General features: G+C 41.6%; 2 protein-coding genes and 1 pseudogene across 6 annotated transcripts in view; 2 read left to right on the plus strand and 1 right to left on the minus strand.

Moving 5' to 3' along the window:
• usp28 (ubiquitin specific peptidase 28) overlaps window positions 1-4,715 on the minus strand; it is a 31,008-nt gene extending 26,293 nt beyond the window's left edge. For 3 of the 5 annotated variants that reach the window (XM_024393822.2, XM_024393820.2, XM_024393819.2), the window contains exons 1-5: window positions 4,533-4,714; window positions 1,694-1,768; window positions 811-934; window positions 627-708; window positions 109-271 (exon numbers count right to left, since the gene is read on the minus strand). In XM_024393822.2, coding sequence (XP_024249590.1) covers window positions 109-271; window positions 627-708; window positions 811-934; window positions 1,694-1,768; window positions 4,533-4,580 — 492 coding nt within the window. In that variant the 5' untranslated portion in view covers window positions 4,581-4,714. Of the gene's footprint in view, window positions 1-108; window positions 272-626; window positions 709-810; window positions 935-1,693; window positions 1,769-4,532 lie in introns of all 5 variants that reach the window. The other 2 variants (XM_024393823.2, XM_024393821.2) reach the window with 1 other exon arrangement.
• Window positions 4,716-10,488: 5,773 nt separating this feature from the next.
• On the plus strand, window positions 10,489-16,783 carry htr3b (5-hydroxytryptamine (serotonin) receptor 3B). Its single transcript, XM_024394987.2, is given in 8 exon segments — window positions 10,489-10,530; window positions 12,660-12,781; window positions 13,057-13,102; window positions 13,813-13,922; window positions 14,152-14,321; window positions 14,620-14,777; window positions 15,710-15,920; window positions 16,454-16,783. Coding segments are annotated over 8 exon segments (1,134 nt in total). The 3' UTR covers window positions 16,729-16,783.
• A 450-nt stretch (window positions 16,784-17,233) lies between these two features.
• LOC112229096 lies at window positions 17,234-25,433 on the plus strand (annotated as a pseudogene).
• The last annotated feature ends 1,369 nt before the right edge of the window (window positions 25,434-26,802 follow it).

Here is a 26,802-nt window from a genome sequence, read left to right on the forward strand (position 1 = left end):
GTTCATATCACTGGCACAATTCTCTTTTTCTGTGCATATTCTTTAATATTTGAAAGATCAAGCTCCAGAGCAGACACTTAATAACTGTATATATTGTGTGTACCTCACCTGTATGACAGCACTGAACCAGCAGGTGTTGCCCACATTGCGGATGCCCACGGGCCACTCCTCCTTACGGATCCAGTCTGCAGGGCTGCAGCTCTCTCCTTGGGCCTCGCAGCGCTTCCTCTTCACCCGTGCAGCGCTGTCCTCCACACTGGCCTCCAGTGCCCTGGAACACATCAAAACATGCCACTCATCAACTGTAGACAATGGTCTGATTGATAGTTTCACCTGGGTTGTGTTCATTAGGCACCACATGGAAGAAAACTGACAAAAATGGGGATGGAATCCAATAAGAAAGGCACATTTTTGTTTTCTGTTTCAAAACATTTTCTGTTGCTTGCTCTTATGAACAAGACCCTGGTTTTCCTTTTTTGTTGATGTTATCCATTTCTCATACTGTACTTCTGTGTTCACTTCAGATATTATAACCTTTTAATTCAGAGATGACTCTCAATTGGTTATTTCATTCCGCAAGAAAACAGCAAGCAAAGGGGAAATGGTGAGGTACTGGATGACTATACCTGTTGAGCTCTCTCTCCTCTGCCTGGGATTCTTGCAAGCTGAGCTCAATGGCTGTCTGAAGGTCATCTTTAGGAGGAGCACCTGAGGACAAACATTGGGAAACAAATGATCTTCTATGTTCATCACAAGACCCTCAGTATTTTGCTCCTTTCCTTAGACTTTCCTTCCCAACTTCCGGCCTACCTTTCTGGGCCACCCAGACCTCCCTGTTGACTTCTGTGTCTGGTGTGTCCTCAGTCCCCTGGCCCTCCTCTGGCGGCTGTGTAGTCAGCAGCCCAACAGCATGGCTAATGTCCCCCTGACTGGCCTGGTATCAGAGTGATAAGAGTAGGCATTACAATGTGTCCTTTCCAAGAACTCCCTGGCCTGGTGCCAGTCTGTTTCTGATTTTGATGATAACTCTGACAAAGGACAGAGCAGCTAAAGCAGAGAAACTGGCACCGAGGCAACTACCCCTAACCTTAAGTTTGACCTCTACGTGATAGAGTCCTTCTAAAGGATTTGTTCCGGGGACTAAGCCCATGAAAGAGCCGGCTGACAAAAATGTCTGACAATATAATTTATTTTGCCATTTTAAGTATGTAAGTCACTGAGAACTCTTTTGCAACAACGACCTGAAATCTTCATCGCTCAAATGTACAATATGCAGGTTTTCCCTCCATCTAGTTCATGCTCATTGACTAATGGTGTTGGCATGACATAATCTCACTGTTGCCTTCTTAGACACTACATCATTGGTCTCTGACATAGCCTACAGCTAATGTCATGTCAGAACACAATTAATCAAATATCAAATCAAGTAGACATGTGGTAATAAAAAAAATTGTTCCCCAAGTGTCTTCAGGACCTACCTTGAAGTCCTCTCATAGTGTCATTGAGACAGTCCAATCATTTAGCTGAGAAATGGTTTGGGTATACGGTAGGCCTGGACCACCAGGAAGAAATCAATAAACTTTGAGAGGGCTTAGGTTACTGTCTATCTAGCCACAATATGACAACGTTATACAGACTAAGCAGGCAGAACCGAAGCCTATCTGCCTGTTTGTCCACAGTGTTTGGTACTCACGTTTAGGGCCCTGAGGAGGATCTGTGGGTCTTGGATGCCAGTGATCTCCCTCAGCTGGTTGATCAGCATCAGGCTCTGAGGAGCGAAAAATGCCAATGAAGAACAAAAGGCTTTCCATTAACCTGTTGCTTGGGTGAAAATAGTCTCTACAACGAAGGTATGCAATTATTCATATGACCTTCCTGGCAAGATTGGAAAGAGTACACGTTCTAGATGTTATTTTTCCAGTCCTTCACTTTAAACCGATTAGCATGACAGAGTATTGCTGAGTAATAATTACTTAGATTAGCTTTGAAGCCCATTTATTACAATTTTATTTTTTTCTCCCCGGGGCTAGGTTGACCAGGCTGGTCTCATAGATTAGATGTAAAATAGTAAATCCGGTACACTCAAATAAGTATGATATGTTATGTTTGGTATGGTTACATAAGATAGAAGGTTACTTAAGGCAAAAGCAAAAATCAGGGTGGTTGATCGGGTGTATAACGCAAACGTCTAGCAACCCAAAGGTTGAGCGTTCGAATCTCATCATGGACAACTTTAGCATTTTAGCTAATTATCTACTTTGCAACAACATAGCATGTTAGCTAACCCGTCCCCTAACTTTAACCCTTTAACCTATGTGGAAGGACCACCAGAGGGCAGGCTGGTCCCACAGATAGTAGCCCAGCCCGGCATGTGAGTCAAGGTGATCAGAGGCAATTAAGCACAGCTGACGGCACTAATGACTTATTCTCTTTCTCCTACAAGAGAGAGGAGGGAACAGACTGGAGGAAGAAAAGTGTTTGCTTCTACAAAGGAGAGGACGTACAGTTGAAGTTGGAAGTTTACATACACCTCAGCCAAATACATTTAAACTAAGTTTTTCACAATTCCTGACATTTAATCATAGTAAAAATCCCTGTCTTAGGTCAGTTAGGATCACCACTTTATTTTAAGAATGTGAAATGTCAGAATAATTGTAGAGAGAATTATATATTTCAGCTTTTATTTCTTTCATCACATTCCCAGTGGGTCAGAAGTTTACATACACTCAATTAGTATTTGGTAGCATTGCCATTCAATTGTTTAACTTGGGTCAAACGTTTCAGGTAGCCTTCCATAAGTTTCCCACAATCATTTGGGTGAATTTTGGCCCATTCCTCCTGACAGAGCTTGTGTAACTGAGTCAGGTTTGTCGGCCTCCTTGCTCGCACACAGTTTTTCAGTTCTGCCCACACATTTTCTATGGGATTGAGGTCAGGGCTTTGTGATGGCCACTCCAATACATTGACTTTGTTGTCCTTAAGCCCTTTTGCCTCAACTTTGAAAGTATGCTTGGGGTCATTGTTCATTTAGAAGACTCATTTGCGACCAAGCTTTCAATTCCTGACTGATGTCTTGAGATTTTGCTTCAATATATCCACAATTTTCCTACCTCATGACGCCATCTATTTTGTGAAGTGCACCGGTCCCTCCTGCAGCAAAGCCCCCCCACAACATGATGCTGCCACCCTCGTGCTTCATGGTTGGGATGGTTTTCTTCGGATTGCAAGCCTCCCCCTTTTTCCTCCAAACATAACGATGGTCATTATGGCCAAAACAGTTCTATTCGTGTTTCATCAGACCAGAGGACATTTCTCCAAAAAGTACAATATTTGTCCACATGTTCAGTTGCAAACCTTAGTCTGGATTTTTCTATGGCGGTTTTGGAGCAGTGGCTTCTTCCTTGCTGAGCGGCCTTTCAGGTTATGTGAATATAAGACTTGCTTTACTGTGGAAATCGATAATTTTGTACCCGTTTCCTCCAGCATCTTCACAAGTCTTTTGTTGTTGTTCTGGGATTGATTTGCACTTTTGGCACCAAAGTACGTTCATCTCTAGGAGACAGAACGAGTCTCCTTCCTGAGCGGTATGACGGACATGTATACCTAATACAATGCAACTAAAAGTATTCCTAACCAGCCGTAGCTTTGAAGTGATACACCAGATCAATAGTGGCTAAACAGTTAAAAGAATATGGGCCAGCTAAGAGGAGTGAGTCTATATAAAGCCCTCACCCCCATAACAGCAGGTGGACATGTCAGGGTAACAGTGTGAAGGCAGCCAGACACACAGACCTGGGACCATGCAGACTTATATGGAGAGCTGGGGTCTATCTTAGCCTCTTGGTCTGCCTCTATTTTGGGCCCTGACATGGATAGCTAGCACCTCTGTTTATCATTCCACTCGCCATGCCACCAGGGTTTGAGTGACAAAGGCAGTGGGTGTTTCTCTGACACACACAAAAAGCCACCACAGACCCTGGACACAAATGCATGTAGATAGACATTAATTGTGGAGAAAAATACAGTTATCTTCATGCTATAAAATGGGATGGAGACTTGTTGTTAAAGATTAACTATAAACAAATCAAAGCAGATGGGTGTGTCCAGTTAAGACAGGTCTATATGACAAGAAACTGTGGGTATGCATGTTGTTGTAGTGGTTTTGACAGATGACCTTTCTCTGATTACTGTTGTTATTGCAAAGATTGATAGACAATAACACAACTATTTTGCCAACTGGTTGTCGTGATACGTTGAACGAGACAAAATGTCAAACATCTTTGCAGGACAGGATACGTGGTGACAACAGTCCCGAAACACAGAATTCCCCACACGAGGTAATTGAAGCAACTGTGTCATTGTCTGTTTCACTGAGGAATAAGGTCGTGTCGTGATATATAGTTTAGTGTCTGTCCACACAGAAAATGTAGGCTGTAACGTTATGTGTTCTGGTTGCGTTAGTTAACAATCTCATGCAAGGTTAGAGTTTTTGAAATGTCACTTGTCATTCCACTCTGTTACTTAGTGCTCACCGAATTCGTTGAGTTTTCCCCATGTTCACTCTGTTGTTCAACTCTCATGGCAGCAAAACCCGAATTTCTTGTTTATTTCCACAAATGCCTTCAGCCCGACTTCGGAGTCAAACCAACTCCATCTGTCAAACAGCCACACACAAGCAAAGAAGAGTGGTATCCTTGCCTGTCCAAAAAACGGGCGCGTGCAAGCGACGTGTGTGCGCGCGGTTACGTCTGATACAGTATATCAGCACAAGGATGAACCGTTATGAAGTAAGTTCACCTATAGGCAAACTGAAGGGGCATCATTTCAGCTAAATCTAGGATATGGCAGAGTGACCGGACGGTGGGGGGATTGAGTGAGGGTTTCCTCCAAAATATTTTTTTGAAAGCTGAAGCTCATTTATTGCATTTTTACACAATTTAAAACGCTAAAACAAGAAAAAAACGCAAAAACAAGAAAAAAAAGTACCCTACATTATCATCGTGGCTGCTGTAGCTTCATTTACATCAGTCAACATGGGACATAACAGCCTACCAACAGGTCACACAGCAATTAATTATCTGCTATACACTAGCTCAGCATCATGATTAAAAACTCGAGTTTAGTAAATCAATCAGCAGTTAGATAGCCTAACTAGCCATCTACAGCCATTATCCAGCTATGCGCTGGCGCAGTGGCGACCCGTGATTTTTGGTTGGTGCCTGTTTTGCATATTATTCTGGCATTAATACGTGTCCCATATCAGTTTGCAAATAATGTAAATAATTATTTTTATTGAGTTAATAAAGCCGCATACACATATGGTCTCTTTTTTTGCTTTCTTGAGTAAGGCAGCTCCAAATTGCAGGTGTTTCAGTTTAGCTCAGTGATTTCTGTTGTGGAGGGGCAGCCAGTGGATAATAAAGAGCATAGGGGTTAGTAATCTTCTCTAGTTGTGCCGTGATTGGCTCAGTGTTCTGTCATTTATGGGGAAAGTACGTCACCGCAAAATCTACAGCGAGAGCTAGAAAGTTCAGCCCCCTTGGGTGCTGCCATAAATTTACATTAGAAGTGCCCATCCGAGAATGCTCAAGGTCATTGACCACAGGTCAGATGACATCAAATCGTTATATCTGCCGTAGCTTTGATTGGACTGATCATACTTTCAAAATCTTAGCGAGCAAGCAGTCATCATCATGAATCAAGTCAACAATCTACTGGCAAATCCTTTTCAATCCTTGTAATGTGAAGATCTCTTAAATGACTTCCTCGCCTGGTTCACCAACCACTTCTCAGACAGAGTTCAGTGTGTCAAATCGGAGGGCCTGTTGTCCGGACCTCTGGCAGTCTCTATGGGGGTGCCACAAGGTTCAATTCTCCAGCCTAGTCTTTTCTCCATACATCAATGATGTCGCTCTTGCTGCTGGTGATTCTCTGATCCACCTCTATATAGAGACACCATTCTGTATACTTCTGGCCCTTCTTTGGACACTGTGTTAACAAACCTCCAGACGGGCTTCAATGCCGTACAACTCTCCTTCCGTGGCCTCCAACTGCTCTTAGTAAAACTAAATGCATGCTCTTCAACCGATCGCTGCCCGCACCTGCCCGCCCGTCTAGCATCAATATTCTGGACAGTTCTGACTTAGAATATGTGGACAACTACAAATACCTAGGTGTCTGGTTAGACTGTGAACTCTCCTTCCAGACTCACATTAAGCATCTCCAATCCAAAATTACATCGAGAATCAGCTTTATATTTCGCAACAAAGCAACCTTCACTCATGCTGCCAAACATACCCTCGTAAAACTGACTATCCTACCGATCCTTGACTTCGGCGACGTCATTTGCAAAATAGCCTCCAACACTCTACTCAGAAAATTGGATGCAGTCTATCACAGTGCCATCCGTTTTGTCACCAAAGCCCCATATACTACCCACCACTGCGACCTGTATGCTCTCGTTGGCTGGCCCTCGCTTCATATTCGTCGCGAAACCCACTGGCTCCAGGTCATCTATAAGTCTTTGCTAGGTAAAGCCCAGCCTTATCTCAGCTCACTGGTCACCATAGCAGCACCCACCCGTAGCACGCTCTCCAGCAGGTATATTTCACCGGTCACCCCCAAAGCCAACTCCTCGTTTGGCCGCCTTTCCTTCCAGTTCTCTGCCGTCAATGACTGGAACGTATTGCAAAAATCACTGAAGTTGGAGACTCATATCTCCCTCACTAACTTTAAGCATCAGCTGTCAGAGCAGCTTACAGATCATTGCACCTGTACATAGCCCATCTGTAATTAGCCCACACAACTACCTCATCCCCATATTGTTATTTTTGTTTTACTCCTTTGCACCCCAGCATCTCTACTTGCACATTCGTCTTCTGCACATCTATCACTCCAGTGTTTAATTGCTAAATTGTAATTATTTCGCCAATATGGCCTATTTATTGCCTTACCTCCCTATCTTGCTTCATTTGCACACACTGTATATAGACTTTTTAAATTATTTTTTTATTGTGTTATTGTGTTATTGTATGTTTGTTTATTCCATGTGTAACTCTGTGTTGTTTGTGTCGCACTGCTTTGCTTTATCTTGGCCAGGTGGCAGTTGCAAATGAGAACTTGTTCTCAATTGGCCTAACTGGTTAAATAAAGGTGAAATTAAAAATAAAAAAATAGATCAATTATAGATAAAACAAATCGGTGCTCATCGGCCATTTTCTTGGCAATAAACATTACACAACAAGTTGGAAATTGCAAATTTAACAATGAGTGGTTTGGAAAGGAATCGGTGGCTAACTGCAAATGTTGCAAAGCAATCACTATTTTGCTTCCCCTGCTATTCGGTGGAGAGGGTGGGTGGTCCAAGTCTGGGTTTAAGGGGCTCTTTTCCAAGCTTAAAATGATAAACATTCACATGAAACACCATGGGCCAGAAAAGGTTGAATATATTGGCCATGCTGTTAATCCAGCATGACTTCTGCCACCTTCAAAACATCTGGAAACTCAGAACTGGGAAATCTCAGACTTCAATGAGTTCAGGACAACTGGGAACTCAGAAAAAAATCGATTTCAGACTGTGAAAATACGTTTTTAATGGTCATCCAACTCGGAATTCCAAGTTGGGCTTTTTTCTAGAGCTCCGATCTTAAAAACCACTGATGTCATGATTCAACCTTGTTTTTTTCTGAGTTCCCTGTTGTCTTGAAAGCCCCATAAATCCAGAAAATGCCAGACTTTGATGACAAAAGTTCTATGAAAACATTTGTCCACAAGAAGGAGCGACGCACCACCTTCCTATTCAAGTGAGCACAGCACAACAGTGAGTCCAAAAATGTACGTAATATGCCAGGGAGATATGTATATTGTAGCTAAGAAAGTAATACTAAGTGTACAGTATGTTAGTAGCCCATGTGCCTTTCCCTTTCCCCCTCGTAACTTAGCCTGCTGTTCTGACTTGGTGGTGCACAAGTAGCCTATAGCCTGTTTTAGAGAAATGTAATCATTGAATATTGTAAGAGCTTTCATTGTCTGCTTATATGCACCCTTTATTTATCCTACGGTTCTGACTTGATGTACTGGGAGAATATTGTAAGAATGGCCCCTGTTCTGAATTTTGTAGCTGTACATTTCAAAAGTGCTGAACAAATAATTATATTGACTACGTCCGTCTTAGCTTGCTCATTAATATCTTAAACGAAATGACGGATTGCCTCTCATTCGCTCATCGTTCCCTTATGCCATAGTTTTTACATCTCAATTGTCCTTAGAAACCACATTTGTTTGAGCAGGTCAGCAATATCGGCTATGTTTTTTAAAAAGGTAGTAAATGAGTCTGAAGGAACTGTTTCGCTGCCAGACAAGGCTCCACTCATAGCCAGGTGAAGTGGTGGTAAGGATTCCTTCCATGGCGCTAAAAGAAAACCCTGCTGTTGGGACAGCTTTTTGTAGACCCTAAGAGTTTGTGGGCACCGTTTCAAATCAAATTAAATCAAATTCTATTTGTCACATGCACCGAATACAACAGTGAAATGCTTACTAACAAGCCCTTAACCAACAATGCAGTTTTAAGGAAATACCCCCAAAAAGTAGGAGATAGGAAAAACAAATAATTAAAGAGCAGCAGTAAATAACAATAGCGGGGTTATATACAGGGGGTACCGGTACAGAGTCAATGTGCGGGGGCATCGGCGAAAAGGTAATTGAGGTAATATGTACATGTAGGTAAAGTTGTTAAAGTGACTATGCATAGATAATAACAGAGAGTAGTAGCAACATAGAAGAGAGTGGGGGAGGGCAATGCAAATAGTCTGGGTAGCCATTTGATTAGCTGTTTAGAAGCCTCTTGGACCTAGACCTGTCCAGGTGTGAAAGGACAGTGTGGAGTGCAATAGGGATTGCATCATCTGTTGGTGCGGTATGCAAATTGGAGTGGGTCTAGGGTTTCTGGGATAATGGTGTTGATATGCACCATGACCAGCCTTTCAAAGCACTTCATGGTTACAGACGTGAGTGCTACGGGCTGGTAGACATTTAGGCAGGTTACCTTAGTGTTCTTGGGCACAGGGACTATGGTGGTCTGCTTGAAACATGTTGGTATTACAGACTCAGACAGGGAGTGGTTGAAAATGTCAGTGAAGACACTTGCCATTTGGTCAGTGCATACTCGAAGTACACGTCCTGGTAATCCGTCTGGCCCTGCTGCCTTGTGAATGTTGACCTGTTTAAAGATCTTACTCATATTGGCTGCTGAGAGCGTGACCACACAGTCATCTGGAACAGCTGAGGCTCTCATGCATGCTTCAGTGTTACTTGCCTCGAAGCGAGCATAGAAGTTATTTTGCTCGTCTGGTAGGCTTGTGTCACTGGGCAGCTCTCGGTTGTGCTTCCCTTTGCAGTCTGTGATAGTTTGCAAGCCCTGCCACATCCGACGAGCGTCGGAGCCGGTGTAGTACGATTCGATCTTAGTCCCGTATTGACGCTTTGCCTGTTTTATGGTTTGTCAGTGGGCATAGCGGGATTTCTTATGTACACTATAATGGTTTGTCACCTTTATAGTGCAATTAATGTGTTATTTAGGGTTGTGTTGTGGCTTTGCTGGCATGCATCCCCACATTTCTTTTTGAGTTTGCCCCTCCGAGATTTACATGCTAATATTGCCACTGTGCTGGCAGCTGTCTCAGAGCATTTCATATTATTTTGTACATACATTTGAGACACTCCATTTAGTATGATATGTTACATTTCGTATAGTATGTATTCATTTGTGGATGTTTATCACCCATATTGTATGATATGTTAAGAATTACAATTCGTATTATGTGTTACAAATTTGCAAAATGACAATATGTTACGAATTTACAAAGTGAATGATATGCTAATGTTAGCTAGGCTAAGGGTTAGGGTTAGGGGTTAAGGTTAGGGTTAAGTTTTAGGAGTTAAAGTAAGGGTTAGAGTTGGAGGGTTAGCTAAAAGTGTTAAGGTTAGGGGAAGGGTTAGCTAACATGCTAAGTAGTTGCAAAGTAAATAAAAAGTAGTAAGTAGTTGAAATGCTAAAATTGCCCATAATACGTCCACCGATTCACCCCAACCAAGCCACCAACTTTTTTTTGCCTTAAGTAACCATCTGTCTTATGTAACCATTCCAAACATAACGTATCATACTAATTTGAGTGTCTCGGATTTACATTTACTATGTTATGTGCAGTCTATGAGACCAGGTTGCTGAACTGCCTGTGAGACTGCCCCACTCCTTAAAAAAAAAAGTATCATCTTACCATGTTAATAGAAAATCATTACAGATGCCACAAACTTTCACACACAGGTCCATTTAATGTTGAAACTGAGTCAAGAAGAGACATCTTCAGACTTAAACTATTCTGAATTAATTTTGGAAAGAGACTGAACAGAAAGAAAGGAAAATTACTTTGAAGATCATCTGACATTACATTTTGGAGGGGAGATTTAGGTGTATCAAACTGGTTGCTCAACATGATATCGGTTACTATCGGATATGGCTACTACTACGCTCAGGTAAGATTCCCTCAGACAGTTTTCCTCTTCTACAATCAGCCATGACACATTGGATTAAATAACCATAAATATGAATTAAATACAAACATTAAAGACCAGTTTACCAGTCTGTGCTATTAGGAATTGTCTACATGAAACAAGCAACATTTAAAGATGATTGACATAATGAGACAGTAGTTTCTACTCATTGCTATTAACTCTTTTCAAATACATTTTTAACTTGGTCTGAAATTACCAGTCGTATTGATTATTTCAATGTCTGAGTATGTTGTTTATTATAATGCTATTTGTTATTTTATAGCAAATGTATGACTTAATGGAACCCTTCTGTGAGCTTCCTATCCTGTAAATCCAATAATATGATTTTAGGAAGTCCATCTGTTTGAATCAGGGTTTTAACCAACTCAAACTAGGGTTACAAAATTCCAGTAACTTCCTCGGAATTCCCAGGTTTTTCCAGAAATCCCATTTGTTGGCTTCCCAGACTTCCTGCTTATTCCTTTCTGATTCCAGGAATATTCCAACTGGGTTTTCTGGAAAACCTGAGAACTTTGTGAAAGTTACCTGGAATATTGCAGCCCTATCTGATAATAATAATATTGCAGCCCTATCTGATAATAATATTGCAGCCCTATCTGATAATAATAATATTGCAGCCCTATCTGATAATAATAATATTGCAGCCCTATCTGATAATAATATTGCAGCCCTATCTGATGATAATATTGCAGCCCTATCTAATGATAATATTGCAGCCCTATCTGATAATAATATTGCAGCCCTATCTGATAATAATAATATTGCAGCCCTATCTGATGATAATATTGCAGCCCTATCTGATGATAATAATATTGCAGCCCTATCTGATGATAATAATATTGCAGCCCTATCTGATGATAATAATATTGCAGCCCTATCTGATGATAATAATATTGCAGCCCTATCTGATGATAATAATATTGCAGCCCTATCTGATGATAATAATATTGCAGCCCTATCTGATGATAATAATATTGCAGCCCTATCTGATGATAATAATATTGCAGCCCTATCTGATGATAATATTGCAGCCCTATCTGATAATAATATTGCAGCCCTATCTGATGAGAATAATATTGCAGCCCTATTTGATGATAATAATATTGCAGCCCTATCTGATGATAATAATATTGCAGCCCTATCTGATGATAATAATATTGCAGCCCTAACTGTGAGACGAATAAAGAATATCAGGCAATTTCCTGATATTCTTAGGGTTTTTCCTATAAATGAATGCATGGAGGGAAAAATATTTTAAATTAAATGAAAGTAATATGTTTATCCATTATACTTCATAAACACATTTTTCATTCTAAGTAGTGGATTGTAGTTCATTGTTGTGGAGACACAATGTCTTGAAACATAACACATTAAAGATTGTGTCTTTAAAAAAAATGACACAATAATCAAGTTTAAAATAGATGAATACCGTAAATCATCAGGTAGAATTCTGTCATATGCAAGATGGACAGGGTTTGCGTTTTAGTTGAGATATCAATAGGATTGTAAAATTCTGCTAACTTTCCCCAAATTCCCAGGTTTTCCAGAAATCCCTGTTTGAAGTTTTCTAGAAATATGCAGGAAAATAGGAATGCTCCAACCAGGATTTCTGGAAAACCTGGGAATTTTTGAAACCCTTCTGTATATATCAATTGTAACAGCTTTCTTCTGTGGAGGAAGGATCGGACCAAAGCGCAGCGTGGTTCATGTTCAACATGTTTAATAAAGACAATAAACATGAACACTACAAAATACAAAACAACAAATGTGAAAAACCGAAACAGTCCTATCTGGTGCATAGACACAAAGACAGAAGACAAGAAACAACCACCCACAAGACCCAACACAAAACAGGCTACCTAAATATGGTTCCCAATCAGAGACAATGACTAACACCTGCCTCTGATTGAGAACCATATCAGGCCAAACATAGAAATGGGAAAACTAGACACACAACATAGAATGCCCACTCAGCTCACGTCCTGACCAACACTAAAACAAAGAAAACACAAAAGAACTATGGTCAGAACGTGACATCAATGAGTTGAATTTCATATGATGGCTGAACAGATAGCAGATAAACCCAAGAGGTCTGCTCTGAACCAACTTACCAGGACCTGCGTAAATACAACTGTGGAGTCAGACCTGTTCAGAACTGTACCAGTCCCACGCTCATCCAGATAGACCTCATAATGCAGTCTGTGCTTGATGTGGTAAAAAAACCTATATAGCTTTATCTAAATAATGAATTATTTAAGTCTAAAATACAATATGATTACCTGCCATGCTTCTGGTAATATGTAATACAGGAAATGAAAACATCGTTCATGTTGCTCAATTACAATATTTTTGGTATGAAATATTCATCTTGTATCTGTAAATACATTTGAACCTTTTGTAGCTACACATTTCAATGGTCTGCACAAATAATTTACACCCAAAAAAGTAATACTCAATAATAGATGTTTTGAATCTCTACCTTTTACATGATGGAAAGACCCAGCAAGCAACCACAAGCATTTGGTACCGGCAGGTTGGTATGAATTGTGTTCTTCTATTGGTGTTAAACATACATTTCAAAATGTTCATGCAACGTAAAACCATCATTGGCCCCATCCACAAATAGGAATATTTTAAAAATGTAATTACTTCGATTACCCCTTCAAGGAATAATCACGTCTACACATTATATTTATAGTTTCAATGGAGTGGTGGAGTGAGCCATTAATAAAAATTAAAAAACATGAAAATAAAATCAGGATGAGGAGAATCGCATTAGGGTTCATTTGCTTGGTGGGGCCAGCGGACATGAGCCTCTAGGCTCATTCTCCATTCACTTTAATGCAATTTTCAAAAACACTGAATGACAATGCCGTTGGTGTACTTATACAAATGCAATGTTCTCTTCAGATATTTGAATATGAGTGAATGAGTCACAGTAATGTCTGTTTTGCATTATTCTTTTCCACCCAATATACACATTATGTCTGTCTTAACATGAATACCACATTTAGCTGTTTCTACGAATCCTGTGTCTGTGTTTCATTTCAGTTACATAATATATTTAAAGCTTCGCATGGTTTTCACATGGTTGTCTGTCTGAAAGACAGGGAGCCTGCTTCAGCCAATGTGTCTTACGCCTTGTTTGGCATGCAACAATTGAATGCCAAAACAGTCAGGCAACCATTTGTGATGTACTTCATATAACTGGTCTTGTGATGTATTTCCTGTTTATGATGTCAGATCTTGACTGATGAGTTCTTGGTGTGGGGTCCCGAGGAGTTTGATGGGATCACTGAGATCTCTCTGCCCTCTGAAGCTATATGGGTGCCCGATCTCATCATCAGTGAATTGTAAGAATTGATACTGTGTATTCCTGTTCAAATTTCATAACATGCCATTGGATTACTCAATACACTCAGTCTCTTCGCAGAAATGTTCAACATTTGTCCTTTTATTTTAAATGACAGACTGAAAAGGAAGTGTGTTGACCAGGGTCAGAGTGTCTCATGTTCAACATACAGTACTGTAAGCAGCTGGAACTCTTGTCTTCCCCATAAGTCGTGTTCTTCCCCCTGTTAGTGTGGATGTAGGGGAGTCCCCTGCAATCCCCTATGTGTATGTCAACTCATCGGGGATGGTGAAAAACAACAAGCCTATCCAGGTGGTGTCTGCGTGTGACTTGGAGTTGTAAGCCTTCCCCTTTGACAAGCAGAGTTGCACTCTGACCTTCCGCAGCTGGCTTCACTCGGGTTAGTATAGAGAGCTGTAAACACGCTAACATTAATACCCAGTCAAATGACTATAGATCTGGATATGCACAGATGTGGCTAAAACACACAATTAGAAGTGCAAAATTACAATGGCATACCTTTCGATACACAAAATACATGCATAAAGCTATGGCACATACAGTAATAAGTACACGAGCACATAAAACCCATACAGCTGGTCATTTAATATTGTATCAAATCAATAGCAGGTCATATTGACTGAGTGTCATTAAGTCTTAGTAAACTCTCTCCCTGACCTCTACCATCATGTATGCAGTGAGTGAGGTGAACCTGACTCTGTGGAGGAGTGCCGAGGACATCACCAATGATCAGAAGTCTTTTATGGACGATGGCGAGTGGGAGCTGATGTCTGTGCCCTCCCACTACTGGCAGCTCCGGCTGGATGGCAGAGACTATGCACACATCCAGTTCTACGTGAGTGCCTACTGTTACCAGATCTAGGTCTCTCTTTGTTTCTCTTCAGATACTTGATTTGAAGGAAAGTATTTGAAGAAATACAAATATGACCTATATGTCTAGTGCCAACTGTATCCACATATACAGCAATACATATCCAGTCAGTAAATATGTAATATGTGAATAGGTGTGTTAGTGAGATGTTCTATATGGCTTGATGTCTATCCAACAGCAAACAAAAATATACACACTTCTCTTGTAGGGAGACTGTGACTGTACAATGACAACTAAATCAGATTGAGTATCGACAGGAGGTTTTTAGCCATACCCTCCTCCTGGTACTCCTGTTGTGAAGGTGTTAAAGAGATCAGCCAGGGCTTCACGGACAGGATTAAGCGCTAATGCTAATAGATGAGGATGAGGCGCGTCCAGCATGCTGAGAGAGAGAGGCACCATAATGAGGCTGTCTCTGTGGCAGCTGATCAATGGCCGTCTTGTTCTGCCGGAGAAATGGGCCCTGGGCCTGGTGCAGGTGGGGGAGAGACTGCCTGCGAGGATAGGCTAGGCGGGTTTCTGTTGTACATTCAGCTCAGGAGGGCACTTAATGATGGAGTGTCGATCCAGCAGGGCTCATTGGGTTACCTTTACACTACTGCTCATTGTGAAAGCAGTTAAGGGGATTCATGTGTTTTGGGGTACTGGAAGAGGACAGGAAGGTAATACTGTGGAATATGGTTTTCTTGTGGGTTCAGTTGAAAAAAGTACAGTTGATATCTAAAGCTAAAATGGGGCAGATTTAGGTTTAAGTTAGTGAAGGGAAAAACATTTATTTCTCAATTTCTCACCTATGGGGGAGTTCAAACACATTCTTGACCCACGTGTGACATGAAATAGAAAAGTAAAACTCTCTCTCCCTCTTTTTCACTCCCTCTCACCCTCTCACTCGTCAGGTGTTAATCCGCCGGCGCCCCCTGCTGTACGTGGTGAGTCTGCTCATCCCCAGCATCTTCCTCATGGTGGTGGACGTCATCAGCTTCTACTTGCCGCACAACAGTGGCACGCGCATCATCTTCAAGACCAGCATCCTCCTGGGCTACACTGTCTTCAGGGTAAACCTGATGGACGAGATGCCTGCCACCACCATCAGAACACCACTCATAGGTATCATACACCAGCTCCTCTCCTCATCTTTGTTTCAAATGTTCTCTCATATTGTTTGACACGCCAAGCTTGCCCTTCATACCCAGCCAAATGAGATAGTTTAGGATAAGTTGGACCGCAGAGTGAAGGAAAAGCAACCAAGAAGTGCTCAGCATATGTGGGAACTCCTTTAAGACTGTTTGAAAAGCATTCCTCATGAAGCTGGTTGAGATAATCCCAAGAGTGTGCAAAGCTGTCCTAAAGGCAAAGTGTGTCTACTTTGAAGAATCTAAAATCTAAAATATATTTTTAGGTATTTAACATTTTTTTGGATACTGGATGATTCCATATGTGTTATTTCATAGTTTTGATGTCTTCACTATTATTCTACAATGTAGAAATTAGTAAAAATAAAGAAAAAAACTTGAATGAGTAGGTGTGTCCAAACTTTTGACTGGTACTGTATTTCTGATCTGAGACATGTTCTGGAAAAATTCAGATTTGTCTTTTTCTAACAGGTGTATTGTTGATGTTTGGTGTTCTCCATCTTATAGGTGTGTTCTTTGCGGTGTGCATGGCGCTGCTGGTGCTGAAACTAGCCATCTCCATATTTGTAGTGAAGCTCCTCTACCACAATGAGAAGGAGGTCAAGGAGATGTCAGTGTCTGCCTGTCTCCTCGATAAGTACAGCTCGTCCAGCCAGACCTTCCTCGAGAGCAACTTCACCTCTGTCAAAACACTAAATGATGTGGATCAGTGTGGGGGTGAGAGGGGACCTGTGTTTGGATGCTTTGTATTTCTTGGTCATAGGACACAAGAGTGTGACTAGGTATTAGGACCAAACGTTTAGCAGGTGGTGGTTTTCCTAACTTTCCACAGATTTCTTATTCTATTTGATATGTAATGGCCAGCTCTGACACATTTTCATGTTGACAACAACTCTATGTATTAACATCAAAATACAGTATGTCTAGACATACTAGTGGCAAGAAAAAGTATGTGAACCCTTTGGAATTACCTGGACTTCTACATAAATTTGTTATTCAATGTGATCTGATCTTCATCTAAGTCACAACAATAGACAAACACAGTCTGCTTAAACTAATAACACACAAACAATTATACGTTTTAATGTCTTTATTGAACACACCATGTAAACATTTACAGTGCAGGGTGGGAAAAGTATGTGAACCCTTAGATTTAATATATTATTTGGCAGCAATAACCTCAACCAAACATTTTCTGTAGTTGCGGATCAGACCTGCTCAATGGTCAGAAGTAATTTTGGAGCGTTCCTCTTTGCAAAACTGTTTCAGTTCAGCAATATTCTTGGGATGTCAGGTGTGACCCGCTCTTTTGAGGTCATGCCACAGCATCTCAATTGGGTTGAGGTCAGGACTTTGACTGGGCCATTCCAGGAGGGGTATTTTCTTCTGTTGAAGCCATTCTGTTGTTGATTTACTTCTATATTTTGGGTCGTTGTCCTGTTGCATCACCTAACTTCTGTTGAGCTTCAATTGGCGGACAGATAGCCTTACATTCTCCTGCAAAATATCTTGATATACTTGGGAATTCATTTTTCCATCGATGATAGCAAGCTGTCCAGGCCCTGAGGCAGCAAAGCTGCTTCAAACCATGATGCTCCCTCCACCATACTTTACAGTTGGGATAAGGTTTTAATGTTGGTGTGCTGTGCCTTTTTTTCTCCACACCTAGTGGACTTTAGTTTAATCTGTCCACAGAATAATTTGCCAGTCACGATGTGAAACATCCAGGTGCACTTTTGCAAACTTCAGATGTGCAGCAATGTTTTTTTTTGGACAGCAGGGGCTTCTTCCGTTGTGTCCTCCCATGAACACCATTCTTGTTTAGTGTTTTACTTATTGTATACTCGTCAACAGAGATGTTATCATGTTCCAGAGATTTCTGTAAGTCTATAGCTGACACTCTAGGATTCTTCTTAACTTCATTGAGCATGCTGTGCTCTTACATTCATCTTTGCAGGAAGGCCACTCATACAGAGAGTAGCAACAGTGCTGAACTTTCTCCATTTATAGACATTTTGTCTTACCGTGGACTGATGAACATCAAGGCTTTTTAGAGATACTTTTGTAACCCTTTCCAGCTTAATGCAAGTCAACATTTCTTAGTCTTGGGTCTTCTGAGACCTCTTTTGTTTGAGGCATGGTTCACATCAGGCAATGCTTCTTGTGAATAGCAAATTCAAATTTAGTGAGTGTTTTTTATAGGGCAGGGCAGCTCTAACCAACATCTCCAATCTCGTCTCAATGATTGTACTCCAGGTTAGCTGACTCCTGACTCCAATTAGCTTTTGGAGAAGTCTTTAGCCTAGGGGTTCACATAATTTTTCCAACCTACACTGTGAATGTTTAAATTCTGTATTCAGTATAGACAAGAAAAATACAATAATTTGTGTGCTATTAGTTTAAGCAGACTGTGTGTCTGTTGTTGTGACTTAGATGAAGATCAGGTCTAATTTGATGACCAATTTATGCAGAAATCCAGATAATTCCAAATGGTTCACATACTTCTTCTTGCCACTGTATTCAATCAACAGTTTGACTTTTAATTAATTTACTTGTTAAGATTGCATTGTAGCAACAGAATATCTTCACTTCGGACATTCATGTGTCCAACCCCATCATAACCCCACCTTCATGTTGTCCCTCCAGGCTTTGAGATTGACCTGGCTCCAGAGGAACTGCCGTCTCTGAGCGAGCCCCAGGAGAGTACTCCTCGAGAGTATTCTCCAGGAGGTGGTTCTTGATGCGTTTGAGCCAATCAGTTGTGTTGTGACAAGGTAGGGTTGGTATTCAGAAGATAGCACTATTTGGTAAAATCCAAGTCCATAATATGGCAAGAACAGCTCAAATAAGCAAAGAGAAATGACAGTCCACCATTACTTTAAGACATGAAGGTCAGTCAATGCAGAAACAATTTCAAGAACTTTCAAAGTGCAGTCGCAAAAACCATCAAGCGCTATGATGAAACTGTCTCTCACGAGGACCGCCACAGGAAAGGAAGACCCAGAGTTACCTCTGCTGCAAAGGATAAATTCATTGGAATAACTGCACCTCAGATTTGCAGCCCAAATAAATGCTTCACGGAGTTCAAGTAACAGACATCTCAACATCAACTTTTCAGAGGAGACTGTGTGAATCAGGCCTTCGTGGTCGAATTGCTGCAAAGAAACCACTACTAAAGGTCACCAATAATAAGAAGAGACTTTCTTGGGCCTAGAAACATGAGCAATGGACATTAGACCGGTGGAAATCTGTCCTTTAGTCCAAATTTGAGGTTTTGGTTCCAACCACTTGTCTTTTTGAGACGCAGAGTCGGTGAACGAATGATCTCTAAATGTGTGGTGCCCACCGTAAAGCATGGAGGAGGAGGTGTGATGTTGTGGGGGTGCTTCGCTGGTGATATGTCATCCCATCTTGTTTGGGCTTAGTGGGACTATAATTTGTTTTCAACAGCACAATGACCCAACACACCTGTAGGCTGTGTAAGGGCTATTTGACCAAGAAGGAGAGTGATGGAGTGCTGCATCAGATGACCTGGCCTCCACAATCACCTAACCTCAACCCAATTAAGATGATTTGGGATGAGTTGGACCGCAGAGTGAAGGAAAAGCAGCCAACAATTGCTCAGCATATGTGGGAACTCATTCAAGACTGTTGGAAAAGCATTCCAGGTAAAGCTGGTTGAGACAATGCCAAGAGTGTGCAAAGCTGTCATCATGGCAAGGGTGGCTACCTTGAAGAATCTAAAATACAAAATATATTTTGATCGTTTTGATGTCTCCACTATTATTCTACAGTTGTAGAAAATAGTACAAATAAAGAAAAACCCTTGAATGACTAGGTGTGTCCTATGACTGCTACTGTATTTTAAAGGATCCAGCTAGTACAATGAGTAATGACTGATTTGCTGATTTGCTCTCTGATTTGCTCTTTTCAAGCGTTTTTGTGTGTCATTAATGGACATGATTTTTCAACAAAGTTTTATCTCTTTTGTCCCCCAAAACATTAAATGTTTAATAGGCATGTTTTTTATCCAAAGATGACGCATGTGTTTTCGCAGCAGTGTGTATCATCTATCCATGTAACATAAACTGTATCAGCAGGATCCTATCACATAATAAAAGTCATAGATTCAATTTCATTGTAGATTGCAGTACATATTCTCCCAACATAAGCAGTTTAAGAAATCAATGAACAAAATGACGTCTAAGATCAGTATCAAATGTCAGTTGGATCTTGTTAGTGAGATAAGAGAAAACCGACCTGCACTTAAACTCCCATATGAAAACCAAGCTGCCAGAGAAAATAGGCCTATGCTCCTCTGTATGTTCAGGAAATCAATTTCTTAATGCAGGATCTTTTTTTGAGAGAAATCATATCTCCACAGTAAGCTTATGAAATACATTGAGGATTCAGTTGGAGGAAAAAAGCTGATATACCACACAAAACTTGATCCATACACAGACATCTGTTAGGCTACACGGCCAGATACTGTAAACTTGGATAGGCCTGAGTGGTCCGAGTTATCTGCTCAGGACATGTGATGACACAAGATAACCTCAGCTGCTTCCAATCCCCATCATAAAATCCCTGATGGACACACCCTCGTGTTCATAGTTACATCAGCTGGCTAAGGCAGCGTCATGCAGAATGAAACTTAATTGAACTAATACATGATGCTATAGACATTAGGCTACAGTGGACACCCCTGAATATGGGTCTCGGCAGCGCCAGTAGACTGCTGTATCTCAAAACTGAGCACTGCTCATTATAGACAAGCTCAAGGCAGAGAAGTGAAACATAGTGCAGAATGAGAAGTTCAGCACTCTGGACAGCGCTCGTCTTGCTCTTGATACAAGGCACCGCGCGAGCCTGCACAGGTAAGAAGATGCACGTGCAAAATTAATTCCAGATAGGTTGTGGCGTTATTGACAGAGGTTGCCTGTTTTGGAAGTTGACATTTTATATAATGCTAGATTTACACAATAATAATTGTATAACTCTCAATATGTTGCATTTAGTGGATATGTTGAATCAGTATGTTGAAACGATGTGTTTTACCTCCGTTAGTCAAGAAACTGGGCAATAATACCAGACGCTTTGCCAATGCCACCTTGGTACGTCTCTCCGAGTACTTGAGTGCTGGGTACAAGAAGGGGGTTCGACCCGTGCGCAACTGGCGAAATTGCACAATGGTGGCCATCGACCTTATGGTGTACTCTATCCTCAGTGTGGGAAGTAGGCCTCCTGCTCTTCGTAGAATAATAGTTCAGTATGCTGAGATTGTGTGTAGCCTATGTTTGCCCTATGTTACAACAGAACGAGAAGAACCAGGTTCTGACAACATATGTATGGTACAGGCAGGTAAGACAAATAACTATTTGCAATAAATAGCAAAATAACTATTTAAACAACAAATGGATTTTGTTGAAAAAAAGTTTCCAAGAAATTAAAACATACATAAAACTTGTAAAAACTACAGTAGAACATAGTTATGTCTCTCCTTTGGACATTTATCAAACACATCTTCTCAGAGGATCTTATACCATACTTGTTGTCATTAATACTATACCATGCTTACAGGCCTATGCTATAACTCTGTATCAGGAATGGACAGATGAATTATTGGTATGGAACCCAGAGGACTTTGAGGATGTGAATCAAATGTCCGTACCGACTGCCAATGTGTGGGTGCCTGACATACTAATCAACGAGTTGTAAGTCCAGTGTTTTGTGATCGTTATTGTTGGTGTAGGCCATCGCATTTTAGGCCATGCAGTCAAATCAAAGCCTGCATAAAACAGTATTGTTTATCATTGATTAAGCATTACTAAAGTACAGTGCAGTGTAAAGTGTGTGTGTGTAATACGCTGAAATATTAGTTGTCCAAATCAGCCACAAACATATTTATTGCATCTCTTTGCTTTGGTTTGAGTTGTGCTTCCTGCTCTAATCTCTCAGTGTGGATGTGGGTAAGTCTCAGGATATTCCCTATGTGTACGTGACCCATTATGGTCTGGTGCTCAACTACAAGCCCATCCAGGCGGTGACAGCCTACACTCTCAACATCTCCAACTTCCCCTTTGACGTCCAGAACTGCAGCCTGACCTTCCAGAGCTGGCTCCATACCCATAAAACATGTCTTATTTAGTCATTTGGTTTTACATGTGAGGAAAAGCCTTTCAATTGCACATACTGTTGGCTACAATACCAGGTAAGGATGCCTTTTTACATGTTTGTAAGAGAGGTGGGGATGGATAAGCTAAGTGTCAGTCACTCAGTCCTCAACATTTTTGTATTATTTTGTATTAAAAAAAAAAAATCATAGTGCCAGCTGTGGCTGAGAACTGCTGATAATGGTCATTTACACAATTCCCATGAATCTGAACACACTGACCTATGTCTCCTCCACGTCCATGTCTGTAGTTAATGACTTCGACCTCAAGCTGATGAGGAGCGCAGAGGAACTCAAGGTGGACAAGAGTGTCTTCATGAACCAGGGGGAGTGGGAGCTGCTACACATCTTGTCGAAATACAAGAGCTTCAGTCTGGACAACATTGACTCCTATGCCGAGATGAAGTTCAATGTGAGTATACATAACATAATCATTCATTACCTTTTATTTATGTATTCATGACAGGTTTTGGAAACATTATTTGGCAATGATTGAGCTGATTTGTAAGATTGTTAGGGTTGCAAAGTTCTGGTTCAAACAACTTTCCCAAAATTCCCAAGTTTTCCAGGTATTCTGGTAGGAGGATTCTCAGATTTCCTGCTTATTCCCTCCTGAATCCAGTAATCTTCCAACTGCGATTTCTGGCAATTTAGGCAACCCTATGCATGATGAGGAAGTAAATGGCAATAGTTAAAAGAGTACAATAAAGGGATGGGAAAGATCCCCACAATTCAGCTAGTGCCAACACATGTTAAAATGATATGCAGTATATACTTTTACATGACTATATACAATCATGTTCAAATCAATCATATCGTGTACATAATACCTTAGCGCAAATCATTTATTCAAAACCAACCGAACCTGACAGAAAAGCAAGACCTTTAGTAAGAATAGATCAAATAGAGAAATATATGAAGATAGTAGACCCTTACCTTGACCTCTACCACATGAGGCTTTATTAGAAACATAAGATCTTCAGCTGTATTAAATAGGTATTGAGAATGGACGTTTTTCGTATGCATCATACAAAGAAAGCAGGCTTGCTTCATGGAAAATGAACACAAGGATATGAGTGAGGATCTCCAGGTGAAAGTGTGATGTAGAGTGCACTCCCATCCCACCTCGGTTTTAGGGTCATTGATAGAATCTGTTGGTATATTGTTCTCTCCACGGTCAAAATGTTTTTCTGCCAGATATATGTAATGAGATATGGAAATGCGTACAACTTCTTGTTAATTACTGCTCTATCCCCAATTATTGTTTATTTGGATCCCCATTAGCTTTTGCAGAAGCAGCAGCTACTCTTCCTGGGGCCCATACACACCAAAAAACATCACAAGTAACAAACACTGATACACTGATAGACAAGAATTGTCACGCAAATAAAAATTACAACGATATACAAACAATACAAAACAAAATGTGTGTGATCGAGTGTCTGTGTGTGTGTGCGTGTGCATCCTCTCACAGTCCTGATACACTGATAGACAAGAATAGTCACACAAATAAAAATTACAACGATATACAAACAATGATCGAGTGTTGAGTGTCTGAGTGTCTGTTTGTGCGTGTCCTCTCACAGTCCCCACCTTCCATGAGATGTTGTTTAATCAGTTTTTTAAAAAGGTACTTTAGCTGTTTGCTTGAGTAAATGGAGATAGAAGGGAGTTCCATGTGATCATGACTCTGTATAAAACTGTGCCTTGCTGTGAATTCGTTTTGGACTTGGGGACTGTGAAGAGACCCCTGGTGCATGTCTTGTGGGGTATGTATGCGTGTCTGAGCTGAATGTTATTTGATTATGCAGACAATCTGGAATTTTCATCACAGTAATACTTCTCATAAAAACTAGAAGAGAAGCAATGAATCTCTCGTCAACCTTGATGAATGCCATCAGGTGGTGATCCGACACAGACCTCTGTTCTACACTGTGAACCTGTTGCCGCCCAGCATCTTCCTGATGATGACGGACCCGGTGGGCTTCTACCTCCCCCAGACAGTGGAGAGCAAGTGTCCTTCAAGATCACCCTGCTCCTGGGCTACTCCGTCTTCCTCATCATCGTCTCCGGCACGCTGCCCGCCACCGCCAAGCCGCTCATAGGTGAGAAATGCAGCTGGTGCATTAGTGGCTCAGATTTTTGAGATTTGTGATTAAGGATGAGATTGTGAGCTCTGTTGCTGTTAAGAATAGGTTGAGGTAGTAGTGAAGGACTATTGTTTGTTGGGGCCCTGGTCAAAAGGCCCTGGTCAAAACTAGTGCACTACATAGGGAATAGGGTGCCATTTGCAACATAGCCGGTGTCTTCTAAGGGTATACCTTGTAGTGTGCAGAGGTCATATCGATTCATCCCTCTCTCTAGGTGTATACTTTGTAGTGTGCATGGCTCTGTTGGTGATCAGCCTGAAAGAGACAGTGTTGATAGTCCGTCTAGTGCATAAGCAGGACCTGCAGCCCCACGTGCCCCAGTGGCTCAAACACTTGGTGCTGGAGGAGATCACAGTCCTTCTGTGCATCCGCAACAAGCACAGCCTGTGCTCCATGCTGTCCCGGGACTACGACCACGTGGGCCATTACAAAGAGAACAACAACAGCCAGGGTATTGTATCTACACGAGAGTTGGGTAGAAAGAAAAGTATGAGATAAGGAGAAAAGAGGGAAGGGAGAGGGAAAAGGTGAGCTTTAAGAGGGAAAACAGACATGGGCAGTAGTTCTAGAATACAATGTTCTCTCTGAGCAGTATTCATTGATTTAAAAACACAGCAGCATTACAACATCTATCATAGAGAGTGAGAAAGAGAGAGAAAAGGATAAAAAGAGACATTTACAGGTCTGTTTTCTCTCTTTGGAAATAATCAATGTCTGTCACTTTGGGACAATAAATAAATGTTGCATCCACAAACTCAACACAACATGGAATACTTAAAATACAAGTACATCCTGTTATATGACCTCACTCCACCCATTCTCTCCCTGTGTGACCCCTTGGAGCTCTATGTAACCACCACCACCACCTTCACCACACCTGCGAGATCGGCCGTGGCGGCGAGGACAGCAGGGAGCAGGGTCTGGGGAGCCTGGTGGTCCTGCCCGTGGTGCGTGACACCACACAGCCGTTATGGACAACACCTAGCATGAGATCTCGTCCATCCGCGGCACCCTGGAGAAGAAGGACAAGTGCCGGGACATCGCCAAGGAGTGGCTGCAGGTGGGCTACGTGCTCGACGTGCTGCTCTTCAGGGTCTACCTGTTGGCCATGCTGGCCTACAGCATCACCCTGGGCACCCTCTGGTCCATGTGCCAGTACCCATGAGTGCCTTACAGTGGAGGAGGGTCTAACGGTGGATGTGGAGGGCCTTATTGTGGAGCAGGGCCTGATGATATAGGTGGAGGGTCTTACTGTGGGGGAGGGCCTGACGGTGGATGTGGGGACGTAGAAGGCTTACGCATGCCTGATACAAAGAGTTTTATTGAGGTGGATCTGTTCAGCTGAACCTCATGGTAGAGGTAAAGTAGGGGGTACTTTGAGTCTGAGGTCATTCTTGGGACTAGAGAGATGAGAGGGAAGATGCAGTGGATGCTGGTTTAGGAGGATATATGGAGTATGTGGAGGAGAGGTAATGCTATTTGGTTGGATTTTCTTTTAAATGGCATAGTTTGTATATTCCAAGATCAACTTCACTCCTTCAGTTGAATATAGTGTTAATATTGTTAATAAATTATAAGAAACATATAACGTGATATTAATCATCACATTTCAATTGATAAAGGTTATTTATTATTATGAAAGTCACTGCAATACTTGTTCACCTGATGTTCTCTAACATTATGACATGTGTGACTATTAAAGTTAATTGAATTATGTCCCTTACATGCCATCAATCAGGTATCTAGCCACGAGGATGACATACTGGATTCAATCTGATCATGCTGGTAGACAATGCAGCTTTTAAAGGCAATGTTACCATGTTTGCGCACTTCGCGGAGATCGCATTCAAGGAAGACGCTGCAGATGTCTGTTCAATTGGAAATTGGGATGGAATCCTGGCCAAAGTTTGTTTTAAGCTTTTTCCATTGAACTTCCTTAACATTGTCACGTTGTATAAATTATTGGAGACAGGCGCAGGAATACGTAATAGTGGGTTTTAATACTCCCCCCAAATTACACAACATGAAATGAAAGGCAAGGGGACGAAGCCCAAAACAAACACGTATACAAAACACACAGGGATGTAACCCAAACAAAAGAGCGAGGTTAAACCTCTAATAAATACACGGGACGAGACCTGCAATACACTACACGGGACGAGACCTGCAATACACTACACGGGACGAGACCTGCAATACACTACACGGGACGAGACCTGCAATACACTACACGGGACGAGACCTGCAATACACTACACGAGACGAGACCTGCAATACACTACACGGGACGAGACCTGCAATACACTACACGGGACGAGACCTGCAATACACTACACGGGGACGAGACCTGCAATACACTACACGGGGACGAGACCTGCAATACACTACACGGGACGAGACCTGCAATACACTACACGGGACGAGACCTGCAATACACTACACGGGACGAGACCTGCAATACACTACACGGGACGAGACCTGCAATACATTACACGGGACGAGACCTGCAATACACTACATGGGACGAGACCTGC

Source organism: Oncorhynchus tshawytscha, linkage group LG30 (genome assembly GCF_018296145.1).
Source record: "Oncorhynchus tshawytscha isolate Ot180627B linkage group LG30, Otsh_v2.0, whole genome shotgun sequence".
Classification (NCBI taxonomy): Eukaryota; Metazoa; Chordata; class Actinopteri; order Salmoniformes; family Salmonidae; genus Oncorhynchus; species Oncorhynchus tshawytscha.